This window comes from Patagioenas fasciata, chromosome 21 (genome assembly GCF_037038585.1).
Source record: "Patagioenas fasciata isolate bPatFas1 chromosome 21, bPatFas1.hap1, whole genome shotgun sequence".
Taxonomy (NCBI): Eukaryota; Metazoa; Chordata; class Aves; order Columbiformes; family Columbidae; genus Patagioenas; species Patagioenas fasciata.
In genome coordinates, this window is record NC_092540.1 from 8,116,981 (window position 1) to 8,134,791 (window position 17,811).

At 48.7% G+C, this 17,811-nt stretch overlaps 2 protein-coding genes across 6 annotated transcripts in view; both read left to right on the forward strand.

Moving 5' to 3' along the window:
- Positions 1-9,264, forward strand: part of LOC136110874 (dynein axonemal heavy chain 9-like) — a 56,784-nt gene extending 47,520 nt beyond the window's left edge. For 2 of the 4 annotated variants that reach the window (XM_071817702.1, XM_071817704.1), the window contains 5 exons: positions 2,623-2,774; positions 4,743-4,982; positions 6,073-6,233; positions 7,266-7,422; positions 8,825-9,263. In XM_071817702.1, coding sequence (XP_071673803.1) covers positions 2,623-2,774; positions 4,743-4,830 — 240 coding nt within the window. In that variant the 3' untranslated portion in view covers positions 4,831-4,982; positions 6,073-6,233; positions 7,266-7,422; positions 8,825-9,263. Of the gene's footprint in view, positions 1-2,622; positions 2,775-3,985; positions 4,112-4,742; positions 4,983-6,072; positions 6,234-7,265; positions 7,423-8,824 lie in introns of those variants that run through there. The other 2 variants (XM_071817703.1, XM_071817705.1) reach the window with 2 other exon arrangements.
- Positions 9,265-11,514: 2,250 nt separating this feature from the next.
- On the forward strand, positions 11,515-17,574 carry LOC136110904 (dynein axonemal heavy chain 9-like). 2 transcript variants are annotated; one of them, XM_071817849.1, is made up of 6 exons: positions 11,515-11,736; positions 12,041-12,179; positions 13,384-14,357; positions 15,112-15,235; positions 16,629-16,756; positions 17,235-17,574. In XM_071817849.1, the coding sequence occupies exons 1-3, from the start codon at positions 11,678-11,680 to the stop codon at positions 13,897-13,899; spliced, it is 714 nt and encodes a 237-aa protein (XP_071673950.1). In that variant the 5' UTR covers positions 11,515-11,677; the 3' UTR covers positions 13,900-14,357; positions 15,112-15,235; positions 16,629-16,756; positions 17,235-17,574. The 2 variants fall into 2 exon arrangements, with proteins under 2 accessions (XP_071673950.1, XP_065710693.2); XM_065854621.2 differs by lacking the exon at positions 15,112-15,235.
- The last annotated feature ends 237 nt before the right edge of the window (positions 17,575-17,811 follow it).

Here is a 17,811-nt window from a genome sequence, read left to right on the forward strand (position 1 = left end):
TTTGGTAGCGAGTATTTTCACTTTCTTCAGGCTTTCCACCATTTTCAGTATTGATGTGAGCACAGGAATGGAGCAGGTTTGCATGTGTATTTGGAAATGCTGTTGTTTACCTCTAACCTTTAACGCTGCTTCTATCTGTGTCTGCTGCTGGGTGATTTCAGCCCACAGAGTATCATAAATACATAGTTGATTGATATTTAAAATGAAGAGGAAAAGAAAAACACAGGAAGCAAAGATACTGTGTTGAAATGCTCTGTTGAGTAAGAAGAAATTCCTGGTGTTTTCTGTTATTCAAAAGTATTTGCAGTAAAATCAAAGTAAATGTCAAGCAGTATCATACATAGATACACTCTCAGCCTTCCCAATGTAGTTTCAAAGTCTGATGATTCCTAAAGGAGGATTAAATACACAATGACATTATCCTCGTGAACTGGGTGCTGAACTCGTGCAGATTCAGGTGCGTTCGGGCTCTGGCAGCAGGATCGCAGCAAGTGCTGGGGTTGTGTCCAAACCCTCCAGACTGGACAGGGTCTGGGAAGGGGCAGCTGGGGATTTGTGACCAGAAGCTTCTACATGTAAGAAAAAGTTTCTACGGTTTACTTACGGTTTGAAAAGAGATAAGCTTATGGCCTCAAGATACGCTTAATGGCCTCAAGTTGTGCCAGGGGAGGTTCAGATTGGATATTGTAAAAAAATTCTTCCCAGAAAGGGCTGTGGGGCATGGGAACAGGCTGCCCAGGGCAGTGCTGGAGTCACCATCCCTGGAGGGGTTTAAAAGACATTTAGACGAGGTTCTTAGGGACATGGATTAGTGCCAGAGCTAGGGTATGGCTGGACTTGATCCTGAGGGTTTCTTCCACCCAAAATGATTCTGTGATCTGGGGGGATGCTGAGTGCCCTGTGCTTCTCAGAGTCACTTAGCACCTCCCAGGGTTTGGCCCTGCTTGTATGTGTGTGAGAAGCTGCGTCCACTTGCAGCACAGCTCATGAGAGGGAGGGTTGTAGTTCTTTGTGAGTCAGTGAGTCAGAATTAGATGGACAAATCCACCTCCACCCTTCCTTCTCTGAAAGCATCAGAGCATTGGGCATCTCACGCAGAATCCCAGAATGTCAGGGTTGGAAGGGACCTGGAAAGCTCATCCAGTGCAATCCCCCCATGGAGCAGGAACACCCAGCTGAGGTTCCACAGGAAGGGGTCCAGGGGGTTTGAATGTCTGCAGAGAAGGAGACTCCACAACCTCCCTGGGCAGCCTGGGCCAGGCTCTGACACCCTCACTGAGAAGAAGTTTCTTCTCAAATTTAAGTGAAACCTCCTGTGTTCCAGTTTGAACCCATTCCCCCTTGTCCTATCACTGGTTGTCACTGAGGAGAGCCTGGCTCCATTCTCCTGACACTCCCCCTTTATATATCTGTAAACATGAATGAGTCCCCCCTCAGTCTCCTCTCCTCCAGCTCCAGAGCCCCAGCTCCCTCAGCCTTTCCTCACACGGGAGATGCTCCACTCCCTTCAGCATCTTGGTGGCTGCGCTGGACTCTCTCCAGCAGTTCCCTGTCCTTCTGGAGCTGAGGGGCCACAACTGGTCACAATATTCCAGGTGTGGTCTCCCCAGGGCAGAGCAGAGGGGCAGGAGAACCTCTCTGACCTACTGACCACCCCCTTCTGACCCACCCCAGGTACCATTGGCCTTCCTGGCCACAAGGGCCCAGTGCTGGCTCATGGTCACCCTGCTGTCCCCAGGACCCCCAGGTCCCTTTCCCTCATTTCTCATCTCCCCTATGGGAGTTTTTCTACCTCTCTGCTGTAATTGAGAGAGGCAGCTCCTGTCTGGGACTGCTTTGGGAGCTTCCCCTTTCTGTGGGGACGTCAATCCTAGGAGAATCTCACCTTCGTTGGCGTGGGGCGCGCAGTGATGCAGTTGTGTGTTACGCAGTGGTCTGGAAGAAGTGCTGGTGACCTGCTCAGCTCCCAGCAGGCAGATGCTGATGTTGAGAGCCCACAGCATCTCCCTGTTGGCTTTGCAGACTCAGATGGAGGTGAACAGGAAAGAACTGAATTATTCTTTTCCTTCTGGAAGAGTGCTTTTGGTGAACATGGTTGTTCTATAGGAGGTCTGGGCTGTTTATCATAGGTCTTAGGCAGAAATAAAGATCTTTCTTCTCCATGAAAGAGAATTTAGGATATTTCACTAGCACAAAATCAGTTTCTAGTAGTGGAAAAACAGGAAAGTTCATAGTGAAGAAAACTCCACGTTGTGCTGAGAATAGGATGAGGTGGAGAAATGGCTACAGACTTCTCATCACTACATGTAGGGAAATTTGGGGTAGGAGTCATGAGGTGTTTCAATGTTTTCTATGCTTTTGCTCTGTATGGAAGATTTCCCAATGGAGAAACATGATTTATTAAGGCATGTCTGTTTTCTAAATTACGTAGAAATAGGTGGAAGTATTACAAGAGACAGCAAGAGGCTTTTGTTGGCAGTATGTTGGCCACATTTGAGAAGATGTGGTGCTACCTAAATATCCAAGATATTTTGTTAACATGATTTTGCTTGTGACATGTATAGTGATCTTCATTCCGCTCGTCCTATCTCGGTTGCTTTATTTATACAACCCGTTTTGCAGGTGCAACGTCATCTTTCCAAACTCTTTGACAGCTTGGCCAGGATGAAATTCCAGCTGGACTCTGAGCAAAAGCCAACCAAGGTTGGCCTGGGAATGTACAGTAGAGAGGAGGAGTACGTCAGCTTCAGCGAGCCTGTGACTGCAGTGGGCAGGTGAGAGGGAAGTCCTTGTCTATCAAAACTGTCCGGTGGAGTCTGCTCCCCTGCCCCTCGTGTGAGATCCCTTGCCAAGACGTCATAGAGCTTCACTGCTCTCCCTTGGTGCATGAGCAAAGCTGGAAGAGGTGGTGATTTAGTACCTCCTTACACCGCAACCTTTCGTGTCACTCTGGATAGGTCCTCACTAAGGGGGGACGTGGATGTCGCAGTCCACTGTGAGAGAAAGAGCTGTGCCATTTTTCTGACTAGGTTTTTAATTTGATTTTTTCTAAGACCTTTTGAAGGTTAGTCTTAAAGCTTGCTACAAATATCCTCGGTGAGGGAGGGGATGCAGACTGAAAAGAGACTAAGCTATTCCATAGTACCTCTGCACGGGTGTGTTTGGCAGGAGAAGGCCTTTTACCTGTTTCTCAAGTCTTCATTATTTCATACCACGAGTGAAAGTATGAAATGTAAGAATCAAGCTACTGCTCAGCTTATCTATCCTGGTAGTTTCACCTTTCTGCACGGTCTATTACAGGAAGCTAAAGTACGTAATACCGGCTACTGAGCTCCCCAGCAATGGAGCTTGCTGCGTTCAGTCTGTCTTCTTGTTGAGGGCTTTGCCTGTGAAATATGAAATTCAGCAGGAATTGTGTTCCCAAGTTTGGCAGCATCTTTCTTCTGCTGCTGGCAGACTGCCCACATCCCACCAGGGATTCTGTCATGGCCTGGAGGTGGAACACACCTGGCCAAATTATTCATTGACGGAGTTCATTTTGGTTCCTCCTGTAGCTAGAGTTCAAGAAAAAAATCTGTCTTCTGTTCTTGGTGTCTGGAAGTAGATGCTAATCCTACAGTACCAGAATTAGCCAAATCTACCCAGTCTGAAGGAGGCTGTGAGGTTTGGTTAACTCATAGAATGTCCTGAGCTGGAAGGGACCCACCAGGATCATGGAGTCCAAGTCCTGTCCCTGCAGTGACAACCCCACAGGTCACCCCGTGTGTCTGAGGACGTTGTCCAGTCTCTCCTTGAACACTGTCAGGTTGGGGCTGTGACACCTCCCTGGGAGCCTGTTCAGTGTCCAGCACCTCTGGGTGAAGAACCTTTCCCTCATGTCCAGTCTAAAGAGAACTGAGATGCTTGCCTCATTTCCTATCTTCACTAATTACCAAAGGCACTTAAGAAGAGCAAATGTGTTACTGGGATTTAATCTCTTTTCCAGGTTGAAGTCTGGCTCAGTCATGTACTAGACAGCATGAGGGCTACTGTGAGAGATGAGATGACAGAAGCCGTCATGGCTTATGAGGAAAAACCAAGGGAACAATGGCTCTTTGACTATCCTGCCCAGGTATCTGCCACTGCTTCTTATCACCACTCAGGCTGGCTCGTGGAAAGGCAGCTCTTGGGTTCCCCATCAGTCCTGCCCTTCCCTTCTTTCAGCAGCTGTGGACAGGCATGTTTCTGGCCTCCACCTTGCTATCCAGGAGAGAGGGAGGATGAGTTGTCCTTTATCCTGGCGGTCTCCTGATGGAGTTTTCAGGCTGAGCTCCATGCTCTGGTTGGGGCTCTTGGTTGGGTGACAGAGCCCGGGGGCTTGGGCAGTGCAGTCTGTACAGCCAGAGCAGTGAGAGGTGCAGCAGGAAGGCAAAGTGGTGAGGCCTGATAAGAGTGAAGAGCCCCTCAGATGCACCTCTGACAACCTCGTGGTCTCCAACTCTTCCTCCTCTGCTGTGTCAGGCATGTGAAAGGTGCTGATTTACTTATAACTAGCTGCTAAATGTGTCTATCACTGATACGGTGTTTTAAATGAATGTCATGGAGCAGATCCTTGTTGTACTGTCTGCTGTGACTACTGTATGAAAAAATACTTAATTTCATGTCACGGATGTTTCATCCTTGATCTCCCTGTGGATCCGACACTCTTGAACATAAGGAAGCTTTGGTATTTTCCCTGATACTGAACCAGCCTATTTCCCTAGGTGGCGCTTTGCTGCACCCAGATCTGGTGGACAACCGAGGTTGGGATTGCCTTTGCCAGGGTGGAGGAAGGCTACGAGAATGCGATGAAGGAATAGCACAAGAAGCAAGTGACCCAGCTGAACACCCTCGTTACCATGCTGATCGGGCAGCTCTCCAAGGGCGACAGACAGAAAATCATGACCATTTGCACCATCGACGTGCATGCTCGGGATGTGGTGGCAAAGATGATAGCACAGAAGGTTGGTGTTGGCAGTTCAGCACAGTTCTGTGGGTGCTGGAGAGGGGGCTTCAGGGGGCCCAACCACTGGCCATTCAGATCACTGCCGGTCTCAGTGGGAGACGTATGACTAAATTTATTTCTACAATGTTTGTAGTAAGTGTGCAGAAAGCCCCTGTAAGCCTGCAGAGCTGTGCTGTGTCATGGCCCTGCAACACCAACTTGTAGTTGCTGCAGATTCACACGAGGAGTGAGAGCGCGGCACTGCGTCCTGGTGCCAAGACATGTGCTGGTGGATGATGGTGGTGTGTTGGGAGGCTGCTGGACTCAGTCTCAGTTTTGACTTTAGAAAGTAAGAAAAAGCATTCAAGCTTTGTTCTTTGTAGCGTCCTTTGTCTGGTGTGGGGCCACAGGGACTTATGTGGGACTCCCTTCTCCTGCAACACCTCTCCCACACTACTCCCCTGTCCCTGACACCATGCCAAGTGTTTAGCCTTGCAGGTGGGTGGGAAGATGCCCTGAATGTATTGGGTTGTGGCTCTTCCCTCATCTGTGTCATCTCAGAGGCAGCCAGGCTGCTCACAGGGTTTCTGTCTTCAAGGCTCAGCTGGGCTCAGTGGTGCCTCGGTCCAGCCTGGGGTGAAGTGATGCATCTGGACCTGCCTGCTGGTTGTGCAGAGAGCGCTGGCCATGCCTGTCTTTGTCCACCTGTCCCCAGTCTGTTTCCTTGGTGCTGTCTGCAACCTCTTCCTTGTCTAGATGGCCTCTGCTCCTTCTCTCACTCTGGTTGCGTTATGAGACCTTCTTCATGACTTGCTGCTTCTTAAATCTATTCAGGAGTCTTTTTGTAAGGCTCTTTCTCTTGGCCATTAATTTTTTCCTCTCCCACCAATGCGGTCACTAATTTGGTTCCTCCCCTTTACTGATGGGAGATGGGGAGGTGACATTTCTCACCGCATTGCAAGGAGGCGGCCTTCCTCACCGCACCTGCCTTGCAGTGAGGACCAGTCATCCCCCATGAAAATTTTATAGCAGTCCCTATTTTGGCCCCCGAGCTGCATGTGTCTGGCATCCCCGGCCTTCCTGTGATGGTGTTTGTGGGTGTGTTGCAGGTGGACAATGCCCAGGCCTTCATTTGGCTGTCACAGCTCCGGCACAGATGGTCAGATGAGGAACGGCACTGCTTTGCCAACATCTGTGACGCCCAGTTCCTGTACTCCTATGAATACCTTGGCAATACCCCTCGGCTTGTGATCACTCCGCTGACCGACAGGTAAGTCCCTGGGACACAATGTCATAGCTGGGCTTTGCCACACAGGTAGAGAGAGAGATGCCAACCAAAGATGGATTTAGTTCAGACACCTGTATCCCTCTTGTTCTGTCTCCATGTCCCAGCACTCCAGTGGTCGAGCTCTAACTCTTATCTGGTTTTTGGTGGTACCCTCTGGGGAATTTGTACATCAGATCCCTGGGTGGGATTCAGCTCACACATTAAATCACTTGTGGTTGTCTTCCTGTGCACAAGATGTCCACAGTCCATAAAGCTGGTGAGTCTAGAGAGCTTTCATCCCATCTTGAAGCAGACATCTACCTGGTTGCCTCAGTGGGGACACCTAGGGTTACTTGAGATACTCTGTGTTGTCCCACCTGGCTTCCAGCTGCCAATCCAGAAGTGTAAAAGTCTCCTATGGACCCCTTGTCATATCTCTCCACCCTATGTGACATTTCAGCAACCAAGAGCATCTCAGGTGGCTCTAGTCACCTGTGTTAGTCAGCTGCGTCAAGCCCCCAGGTATCATCAGGTTTTGTTGGCTATATTGACTACACCTCTGTGGCTTATACAGGTAGTATAGATACTCACATGTGGACACCACCCCAGTGTCCATCATCAACATGATGGAGAAACTTTGGGACTTGCTGCAGCTTTGAGTTGGGTTCACTCATAGGCCACCTGAGCAGGTTTCTGTCAGTGACAGGTCTTCCAGAAAAGCTGTCCTTTTCTCATACTGCCTGAGATGTGCCCAATATCCATGAGTTGTATGAGGATCCAGAGAGAACACAAGCTGGACATGAAGAGGTTTGGGCAGACCTTGGTGGAAGATGAGTATCTCTTGGAGAAAACAGAGCTGAGCAGAGGTGGTAATTAATGCCAAGAAGGCTTTCAGCTCAGACATGACCCCTGCTCACGTACAGCTTTTCAGAGGAGAGGCTCTGCTGAGTGCAATGCTCTAGTGCTATTGCCCTGCAGCCCACAGTTGACCTATTGGACATATTTCCTTTTTTCATTCATCATTCACTGTGAAAGATGTTACATCACCCTGACCCAGTCACTGCACCTGACCATGAGCGGAGCACCTGCAGGCCCTGCGGCCACTGGCAAGACGGAGACTACGAAAGATTTGGGGCGAGCCCTGGGCATCATGGTGTACGTGTTTAACTGCTCCGAGCAGATGGACTACAAGGTATGGCTCCCACCTCGGCTGCAGTGCGGTCACATGGGGCTGGGGATGCTCAGGGCCCGAGCAAACCTGAAGGATGAGAGTAATCCAATGGTACCTGGGGTGCATTAGGAGAGGTATGACCAGCAGGTCAAGGGAGGTTGTTCCTTCCGCTCTGCTCTGCCCTGGTGATGCCACATCTGGAGTTGTGTCCAGTTCTGGGCTCCCCAGTTTAAGAAGGAATAACTGCACAGAGTCCAGCAGTGGGCTACAAAGATGCTGAGGGGTCTGGAGCTTCTTTCTTGTGAGGAGAGACTGAGAGAGCTGGAGCTGTTGAGCTGGAGAAGAGAAGCTGAGAGGGATCTGATCAATGGGATCAATATCTCAGGGTGGCTGTCAGAGGATGGACCAGACTCTGTTCAGTGGTGCCCAACGCCAGGGTGAGGGGCAACGGGCACAGACTGAAACACAGGAGGCTCCATCTGAACATGAGCAGAAACTTGTTTGCTGGGAGGTGCCAGAGCCTGGCCCAGGCTGCCCAGAGCGGGTGTGGAGTCTCCTTCTCTGAGACATTGAAACCCGCCTGGACCCACCTGTGTGATCTGCTCTGTGACCCTGCGTGAGCAGGGCTTGGACTGGGGGATCTCCAGAGGTCCCTTCAGCCCAACCAGGCTGGGATTCTGTGATCACCTCTCTCCAAATCCCTGCTACACTTCTTTAAGCTGAATGCCTTTTCCTTCTCCTCCCGTTCCTTCTCTAAGATTTGCACAAGGTTCTTCAGGAGGCAGAGACCCGAACTATCTTCTCTGCCTCATTATGCATTTCCCTTCCTTTCTGGAGTTAGATTTCATGTGTAATTCTTCAAAAACGTTGGTCTGTTCAGTTGAGACCAAGGCTGTGCTGATAGTTGGACCCTGGTCGTTTCTTCTCGGCGTGCTCGCGACCTGGCAGCCCCTGGCACGGGGAGGGACCTGTCCTGGTTTTCTCAGGATCCTCTCCCAGAATAAACCCAAAACATAGTGAACCTTCAGCCGCTACAGAGCACTGAATCATTAGGCTGAGTCTTGCTCTCTGCCAGTCTGGCACGGTACAGTGATTTTGGTAGCCTCGGATCATATTTCATTTAGCTTATGGGCTCTCCCAGGAAACGGGACCATCAGTAATTCAGCACAAGTGACCTTTAAATGAAACTGGTGCACAGATATATCGAGAAAGTGCAATTAGCAGATAAAGTGGCAAGCTGCGCAGAGCTATAAATATTATAATTGAGTTGTGCCTGCTGTTTCCATGCACTTTTCTAAATACCCACAATAGACTGTAAATTGCTATAAATAAACAGGCTGGGAAATAAAATCAATTTTTTGCTGGAGTTGATTCCATTTATGATTTCACTCTTGTAATCTTTGTTTTTGTTTTGTTTTTCCAGTCTTGTGGGAATATTTACAAAGGCCTTTCCCAGACGGGAGCCTGGGGCTGTTTTGATGAATTTAACAGGATCTCAGTTGAGGTCCTTTCTGTGGTTGCTGTACAGGTGAGTGGAGAAACACTCATAAATAAATACAAACAGAGCAGAGCCATTCTGCAGTCTTTGGAGCAAGGGTAAAAACGGCAATTGCATATTGCCGGTTTCAGTTCTGTGTATAGGCAGGTGTGGGATTAGATCTCAAGATTAATCACATGAATATCACAGCACTGCCAAGATGTCGCAGTTACGTGCTGCAAAGATATTTGTCACTTTTCTTGCCCCAGTTACAGCATTTGTGCCAAGACAATTCTTTGTAGCATCTTTTCCCAGACCACTACGCACCATGGCTCTGTACCTGTTCCTCCTCAGGAAAGCACTCGTGTCATTAATCTGCTGTGAGATAATTGCAGCACATCGTTTCAAGACAGAGAAGCTGCCTTGACTTGCGGCTGCTCAGTCTGCAATGTAGGGAATAATTTTCACAGAGGGGAAGAGGGGTGTTTGGGGCAGATCCGCTGGACTTCTGGGGGTTCCTTATCACCCCTGGTCAGGCACAGGTTGTGTGTCATACTCAGGAAATGGGAATACATTCAGGATTAATTTTCTTAACCTGTCTCCAAAACTGTATGGCTGTGGATTTAGTTCTGGTGTCTGTAACGACAGCTCTGCCAAGTGGCTTTGGAAGGTATTCCTGGCCAACTGGCACCATTCCTTGGAGGAATGTGTGCAGCCCCGTGGTGCTCCCAAAAGCCAGTGTCAGCTGGTGACACTCGGGAGCTGGAATCTGGGGCAGATCTGCGGCCCTTGCTGACGCGCTTGCCCAGGGTACCCTGACACCGTGGGATTAAACCTGGGACAGAGCTATTGGAGGGGTGCCCAGCTGGGCATGGGTGTTTCCCCTGGCGAATGGTTTCTCATCTCCTCTGTAGTTTAGCTGCTCAGTGCATTGTGTTGGTGAGTCTCGTGTGAAGCGCAGCAGCATCCCTGGAGAAGGGCTGGAAGGGAGACTGGCCTCCCCATCGTGCCAGAAAGTCCTGTGCTCTCGTGCTTATATATATAATCTGTCACTTCGCGTCCTCCTTCCCCTCCTCTTACCAGCCCATGAGGAAACCTGGCATTATTTTATACAGGGGAAGCCTTGGGGGGCTTCAGTGCAGAAAACTGAGGTGCCAAAGTGCCCAAGTTCTTCAGGATCCAACTGTCAGCTGAGTGCGTGTTTTAGGATCCTAATATCTGATTGAGGTGCTGAATTGTTCCTGGACTCCCTTTTGGGCTCAGTGTTATAGAAAGATATAAAGCTCAGAAGTTTCTACACTTCTGTAAATGTTTCGGTCAAAGACATTGTTCTTAACCCCTCCATGAACTCCTCATTCTTCTCATCTGTTTCACTCATAATTGGTACCTTATGTGGCATCCCAGAGAAGCCCCAGGCAGGTACAAGAGTTTATGTATCATTCCCTCTCAATTTCTCTTCCGTCAGGTCCTAGTTTAAAGTTGTCATTGAAAAAAAGTCTTTGAGGATCTTGAAATAAAAAGGGAAGCTGAACAAAAGAAGCCCAGGAATGACTCAGCTGCTAATGGTTCCCTCGCTCCTGGCTGGAGCGTGGCAGCTGAAGAAAGTGGCACGGCCGTCATTCCATCATGGTGTCTCCTGGCTGCTGTTAGGAGTGTTACCATGGCGATGTTTAATTGGCTGTCTTACTCATGCAGCTGATGTCGATATGGTTCCTTACAGGGAAAAATTCGATTAATTGCTTTACTTTGAGATGGCAAACAGTAGTGAGGTTAGAGCGGTGAATAGAGAGAGATTTGCCCCTCGCTGAGGTGCTGTTTGCAGAGAGGTGAACTCTTCGGAAGGAGAGGAATGAGCAGAACAAAGCTGCAATCAGGCAAATATAAAAAACAATATAATATTAGTGAGTGAAGGTGTTAGGAGAGGTTTTACAGCTTCTGCCTTCTGGTTTTGGTTTTAAATCAAACATCTGATGTCCCAAAATCTTTAAAAGTGATATCAAGTGGTCAGTTTACAACTGAGCTGAGGCCAAGCTTATTGGGAGGTGCTACCCCTTCTCTGGGCCTGGTCAGGGAACGGAGCAGGCACAGGAGGGTTTTGGGATGTCCTGAAGAGCAACGCTGTGTGGGGAGAGGTGAGATGGGTAGAGGGAATAATGGGCCCATATTGTGATAGACTTTGGGGAGTGCGTTTGGGTGTTGGCTGTGTTGTGGATACCTGTACTGCCCTGTGTCTCTCTCACACATCAGACCTCTGCTGGGCTGGCTGGTTCAGAGATGGTGGAGCCTTTGGTGGTGTTTTTGCTGTGAGATGTGCTGAGCAGTGTCCCACAGGTGATGTCAAAAGCCAAGGTGAATGCAGGCAGTGCTGGGGACATTTCCCGCTCCTGAGTTGCTCTTCCTGACCCACGTTCATCATTGTCTCATGGAGCAAAGGTGTGAAGTCTTGCAACTCCTTTGCATTTTGACTTTCCACTCTCTTCAGCTCTTTTTTCTGCTTTGCCAGAGTTTGACTGAGATGGGAAATTGATATTGCCATGCTGATGTACTCCAAACAGTGTATAAAGCTTTATGCTGCCGGTAAAAAATAAAACAGTGATTAGCCCCATTTGTCACGAGGCCAAGAGTAACGAAGGAAGCACCGTTGTCTGATGTGTTTTTCATAAGTGAACGCTGATACTATAGTACTGTCTTGATTTCTAGGTGAAGAGCGTGCAGGATGCAATACGGGAGAAGAAGAAATCCTTCCATTTTCTTGGAGAAGACATCAACTTAGTACCATCAGTAGGCATTTTCATCACCATGAACCCTGGTTACGCAGGGCGAACAGAGCTACCTGAGAATTTAAAAGCTCTCTTCAGGTGAGTCCAGGTCAGGGTTTGTGACCTGGCAGAAACTGTCTTTTGGAACATCCAGGCTCGACCTCATGTCCTTGGGGAATTCACTTGCATAGGGCATTCGCAGGTAGTTTAAGCCTTGCACAACAGGCCTGGGTCTGGGCACGCACAGGCAGGGCAAAGGAGCTCTGTCCCTTGTCGTGGGGAAGGCAGAGGGTGACCTGGCTCGTAAAAGAAGGCCTAGAAGATGAAGCTGCAAATGCGCTGCCTGTAAGACCTGTAGTCAAGAAATACTTGTTCTGCAATGCCTCCTCACCTGTCATTTTAGGCCGTGTGCGATGGTTGTGCCAGACTTTGAGCTGATCTGTGAAATTATGTTGGTGGCTGAGGGATTCATCGAGGCCCGGGTGTTAGCCAGGAAGTTCATTGCTCTCTACCAACTCTGCAAAGAGCTCCTGTCCAAGCAGGTGAGCCTGGTTCTGTGGCTGAGTGGTATGATGAATCTCCAAAATCAGCAGAAACATGGCACTGTGCTGCTCAGCTCCATGGCTAACGTTTCACAGCTTTTATTTAATGACTGCATTTGCACTGGCTGCTGGGGGAGGAGAGGGTTGGTGATCATCGGAGCAATAAAATTTTCAGACTGCTTTACTGGAGCATCTGCAGGGACAAAAGCATTTGACCAGCTGCATTAATGGGAGACCTTTCAGTGAGTTTAAATGACACCATGTTTGGGGTAGTATTCAGTGACCTTTTGCTTTCCAGTCTCTTCCTATTGATTCTCCTGCCTGCAAAGGGTTTATGGTGTCCCTCTCTGAGTTCAGCCTTAGGCTGGTTCCAGGTCTTGTTAGAGTTACCGTCAGTGCAAAGCAAATCAGATTTTTCCTTGTCATTATTTGTGTAGATCGAAGCTGGGTCCAGAGGAGACCTGAATCAGGATTCCTGATGATACAAACCTGATCTTGGCTGTGCCAGCATGAGGCTGGGTGGGATATGCTCTGTCGCAGAAACTTGGTGCTGTGCCTTGAGGGGCCTGGTGGAAGCCATGGCCTCCCACACAGAGCAGTCAGCTGTCGAGCTGTGCTCTGGAGGGTGTTAACAGGACAGAAATATGAACAGTTGTTTGTTGGCTTGAGAGTTCTTCTCATGCCGTTTTGTGGTACTTTTTCAGCAATGTCTTTACTGACCCCTTATTCCTGGACCTCCTCTGAGACCAAACAGGCTTGTCATCTTGTGATGGGCAGGGTGGAGAAACTTGGGTCTTTGGGGCCTCATAATGGACTCACAAGCCTTTCACCTTGGTGGCTCCTGCAGATGCAGGGGGCTGGCTGGCCTTGCTATAGGTGCTTTATGATTTAGGTGAAACAAATTGCTTTGGTCTCTGGAGTGCAAATCCTGCTGCTGTCTTACTGCCAACTGTGAGCCCATGTGATGGTCTGAACAGCTGAATTATTTGACTCTTTAATACTGTCCCTGACGGGAATCTCACCTACTGAGATGGAAACCAGGTCGCTCAGGCTGGAGAAGGTCTCTGGCCACAATGCAAATAACAGATTTAGATGTATTTTCATTGCTTACTAGTCTGGCAGTTTGGGAATGGTGGTTCTTCACCCTACATGGTGCTGTCTAAGCATAAACTCATGCCTCTTTTTTTTCCTTCCTCTGGTGTAGGATCACTACGACTGGGGCTTGCGTGCCATTAAGTCAGTGCTAGTTGTTGCTGGCTCCCTCAAGCGAGATGACCCAGAGCGACCCGAAGACCAGGTTCTGATGCGCTCTCTTCGTGACTTCAACATCCCCAAGATTGTGACGGATGATGTGCCGGTGTTTATGGGGCTGATTGGGGATCTATTCCCTGCACTGGATGTGCCTCGGAAGCGTGACCTGAATTTTGAGTCGTTTGTGAGGCAGGCTGTGCTGGACCTCCGGCTGCAGGCTGAGGACAACTTTGTGCTCAAAGTAAGACCAAGAGATCTTCTGCTACACCCACGTCGCCATCAAATCATTTGGGTTTTCTCAAACAGCTTTGCTTCTACAAAGAGAGCTCTGCACAGCATTGTCCTTGCAGGCAGATCTCGCTGGAGGGCAGTCAGCTGTGCTGGGTCTGAGGCAGTTGCACCTGCTCCTGAAGTCAGCACTGGATCAGTCTCTGGGCTTCCAAAGGGGCCAACTTTTGTAGGCTCATGAAAGTGTAGCCCCTGGAGAGCAGGGCCTCATCAGGTGGTGGTTGTCAAGTATAAACAGCGCTGAAAGTTTATCTGCAGGCTGAGGATTTCACCCATTGTGATTAGAGTGGCTGGACCAAACTCAATTGTCAAATCTGCTTGTGTCTCAGGGTCACGTCTTTCTAAAGAGGTGGCCCAGTGGGACCTATTTTATAGACCTGAACTTCAGTTTGGCATCTTTGTCTAAAATTTGGGAGTGTTTTTCTCAGGTGGTGCAGCTGGAGGAGTTGCTGACGGTCCGGCACTCTGTCTTCGTGGTGGGTAACGCGGGCACGGGCAAGTCTCAGGTGATGAGATCCCTGAACAGGACTTACCAGATAATGAAGCGACGTCCTGTCTGGACAGACCTCAACCCCAAGGCAGTCACCAATGATGAGCTCTTTGGCATCATTAACCCAGCAACAAGAGAATGGAAAGACGGTAAATGTCATTTCATGTCTGAAATGTGTAGATAAAGACGGGTATTTTTAATGAATTTCCCGAGCAGCAGCAGGGTGACTGGTTCTTCATGTGCAGGTCTGAGAGCCCAGGTGCTTGTCTGCTGCCTACAGCCACATGACAGTTTGTTGTTGAAAGGATACACAGGATGTTTTAGCTCTTTGATCTTCAAATGGGAAATATAGCATAAGCCTACTTGATCCTATTGCCCTAAGAATAATTTTAATGCCCATTAATACCAACACTTACCAGTTCCTAAGTGGGGCAGGCAGTTTTTGGGAGTTGGCTGGACCAGTGATGGAAGAGATGTCCCTCCTGCACTGTGGTGTGCACTGGGACCCCAAAAAATGTCCCATCCCCAGGTTTTCATTGCTGATAGCACGCACAGCAGCCTTAACGTCAGTTTTTCCACTCAGTATGGCTGCCCGATCTCTGTAGCACACCAGCGTTTGCCAAGCTGTTGATCCTGCTTACTCCTGAGGAACATTTCAAACTTGCTGGAAGATTACAGAAAATCTGGAGTGGAAATGTTGGGTTGTGACTGATACATAAAGGCAGCTTCGATTTACGTGTGCGGCGGGTTGGGGAGGTGTGGGGGAGGTGAGGGAAGACATGACCATGAATCATCCACAGCAGCAGATGAGCTGCCACCCACCTCCCCTGGCCCCGCCATGGACCCTTCCCGACCCCCTGCTTTGCTCCAATGCCAGGTTAATTTCTTTCTAATTGTAATTAGGGAGCCTAAATCAAAGTGGCAGAGGGACGTGCAGGGTACAGCCTGAACTGTGCAGACTGGCTGCAGCAGTGGCTGCAGATCGAGGGCAGCGGTGACACCGAACAGCAGGAGGGACATTTTACAGGTGACTGTCCAGTGGTTTCTGGCCTGCGATGGTTTAAATGAAATAGTGGCACTCCTCCCTGAGCTTTCAAGGCAGATATTTTCTGCAGTAACCATTCCTGAAAATGTTGTTTCATGTTGTCAAAGACCAGCAAGGCAATCTTCACCACAGCCTAGCAAGAGGTGACCTGTTCCCTTACAGATCAGCCCCTGCTTTTCCACTCCCCAGTTTTATCCTGTCACATTATCAGAAGTTGAAAAGGTCCTACATGTTAGGTGGTAAAAGGTCCCATATGGGAATCCCGAAAGTGTTCTTTGCAGAACAAAACTCTTCTTTTAAACCCCAAGAGAGCCGTGTGCTGTGGATGCACAAGGTCAGGACAGAGGCGCTTTCCTCTCCCCGCTGCCGCGGTGTATCCGAGGGAAGCCCTGGTGCCCTGAGACAGCAACTGTTTCTGATGCTAATAATGTCGGAGTGGTTCCCAAGGCGTGTGTCCAACACGTAAGGAACTGGCTGGAGGCAGAGGCGCTGAAGCGTTATTTTTGTTGACCCGGTCTCGGGATCACACACCTGTTCCAGGTGAGCCGTTCTGCATTTGCTGAGCACAAGCTTTGTCTTCAGTCAGATGGTGCCACCAGCTGTTCCTGATCTGGATCACAAAGAAATAGCTTGTCCTGGAGAAAAAAAGAAAAAAAAAAAGAGTTCTTGTCACAATTCACTGGAAGAGAGGCTTTTTTTTAATGTTTGCCTGATGTTTTCTCATGAAGACCAGCATCTCCCGAGGTATTTTCACATGTAGAGGAGAGCAATAGTTTTGTGGAGTTTTCATTTGCTCTGCAGTGCTGCTGCTCTATTCCCAGCCTTCGTGGTCTTCTTAACATTCATTATTTACTCCCCTTGAGACTCTGTATCCTCTCTCTCCTTGATTTTACCAACATTTTGTTCTGTCATTCAATGTCATTCTGTGCTTGTTCTCCCCTCAGTCTCACTAAAGCCATGACCCAGCGTTTAATGCATCTTGATTGCCCTGATATACTTTGAGCCACAAAAAAATATTTATAAGGATTTCCTAGGCATATTCAGGTGGTTTTCTCTGCATTGTATAACTCATGCCGCCTTTTGCCTTTGAGTAGCTACTCTACATTTTTCTTATCCCTTATGATTCTCGGTGGGAATGAAGCTCGTGCGTAGGTCTGCAATCATTTTCAGTAGTGATAACTGAGAACCCTTTTTTCACTTTAAAGCAAACTAGAACCGTATTGTGATATAGTAATATTTACGTATAGGCACATAGAGTTTTGCATGTTTGAGAGGAAAGCATTAATTAGAGTAATTTTTACTGTGTTGCTGGAGAAAACCGTTAGAGCAGGTGTCAAGTTCAGTGTTCATCACCATCTTCCTGTCACCCTCCCAGGCCTGTTTTCATCAATCATGCGAGAGCTGGCCAACGTCACGCATGACGGTCCCAAGTGGATGGTACTAGATGGAGATATTGATCCAATGTGGATTGAGTCTCTTAATACTGTGATGGATGATAATAAGGTAATGAATATAAGTTAAAGAAGGAGATATTCTTTGACTGCATGGCATGGTTCAGCCTAAAAATGCAGATGCTGAAATAACACCTCCTAGAATAATGCGGTTGTGTTTCTTCAGATACACCAAACAATATCACATATAGAAAATGGTGCATGAGGGGAAATAGCTCAAATCATGGTTTCATTGTAATTTCCCTTCCTGGAACTGGGCTCATGGATAATCACAGATGTCCTGATTGTAACTCCAGGCCCTTCAAAAATAGGGTGGGGTCATAATTCCACACCTTTTTCCGCCGCTCGAAGGGAGTGCTGTTCCTTTGAGTCATGGAAGACAGTTCTACTACCTGCTGGAAATCAGCTGCATTCCCTCAAGGAACTGTGCTGGCAGCAACCAAGCTTTTTAGTGCAAAGTGCTGAATGCTTTTCGTTCCTGTTCCTGGGGAAGATGTCATTCTGTCTGTCTGTCTGTCTGCCCAATGCAGGTGCTGACCCTGGCGAGCAATGAGAGAATCCCTCTGAACCCAACGATGCGGTTGGTGTTTGAGATCAGCCACCTGCGCACAGCCACCCCAGCAACCGTGTCCCGAGCGGGTGAGTCCTGGCCTGAGCTCCGCACTGGGATTTGCCGTGAACCCAGGAGGATCTAGTGCCATTAACCAGTCTTCTGTTGGCCAACTTGACTCCTGTTGCAAGTACCCAACCTGAGATCACAGCGGCCGTGGGTGGACAGGGCAGGTTTCTGACAGACAAACTGAGGATCCTGACCCCAAATGCACATGTGGAGCTGTCATCATCCTGGAGATTTACCCAGAGCACTCTGACTGTTGGTGGGTGATCATGGCTTCAGCGTTGCTGAGTGCTCCTGTTGTGCAAAGCCCTTTGGATGGACTTTATGAGGAGAAGGACAGTATCTGTCTCAAAGAGTTCTTGATCTTCTGAAGAAGTGCATGAAGTATGGGAGAAGGGAATGGAGGTGTCCCCTAGTTTTACACATGGGGAAATGGGGCCCAGGGCAATGAAACTGCTCAGACAAGACAATGTTCTGAATTTAGGGCAAGG

Bases quoted from the DNA above. Each gene is read 5' to 3' on its own strand.
- LOC136110904 (XM_071817849.1), top strand. From the start codon at position 11,678: ATGAACCCTGGTTACGCAGGGCGAACAGAGCTACCTGAGAATTTAAAA. The intron at 11,737-12,040 runs GTGAGTCCAGGT...CTGTCATTTTAG, and splicing joins AATTTAAAAGCTCTCTTCAG to GCCGTGTGCGATGGTTGTGC. The intron at 12,180-13,383 runs GTGAGCCTGGTT...CCTCTGGTGTAG, and splicing joins AAGAGCTCCTGTCCAAGCAG to GATCACTACGACTGGGGCTT.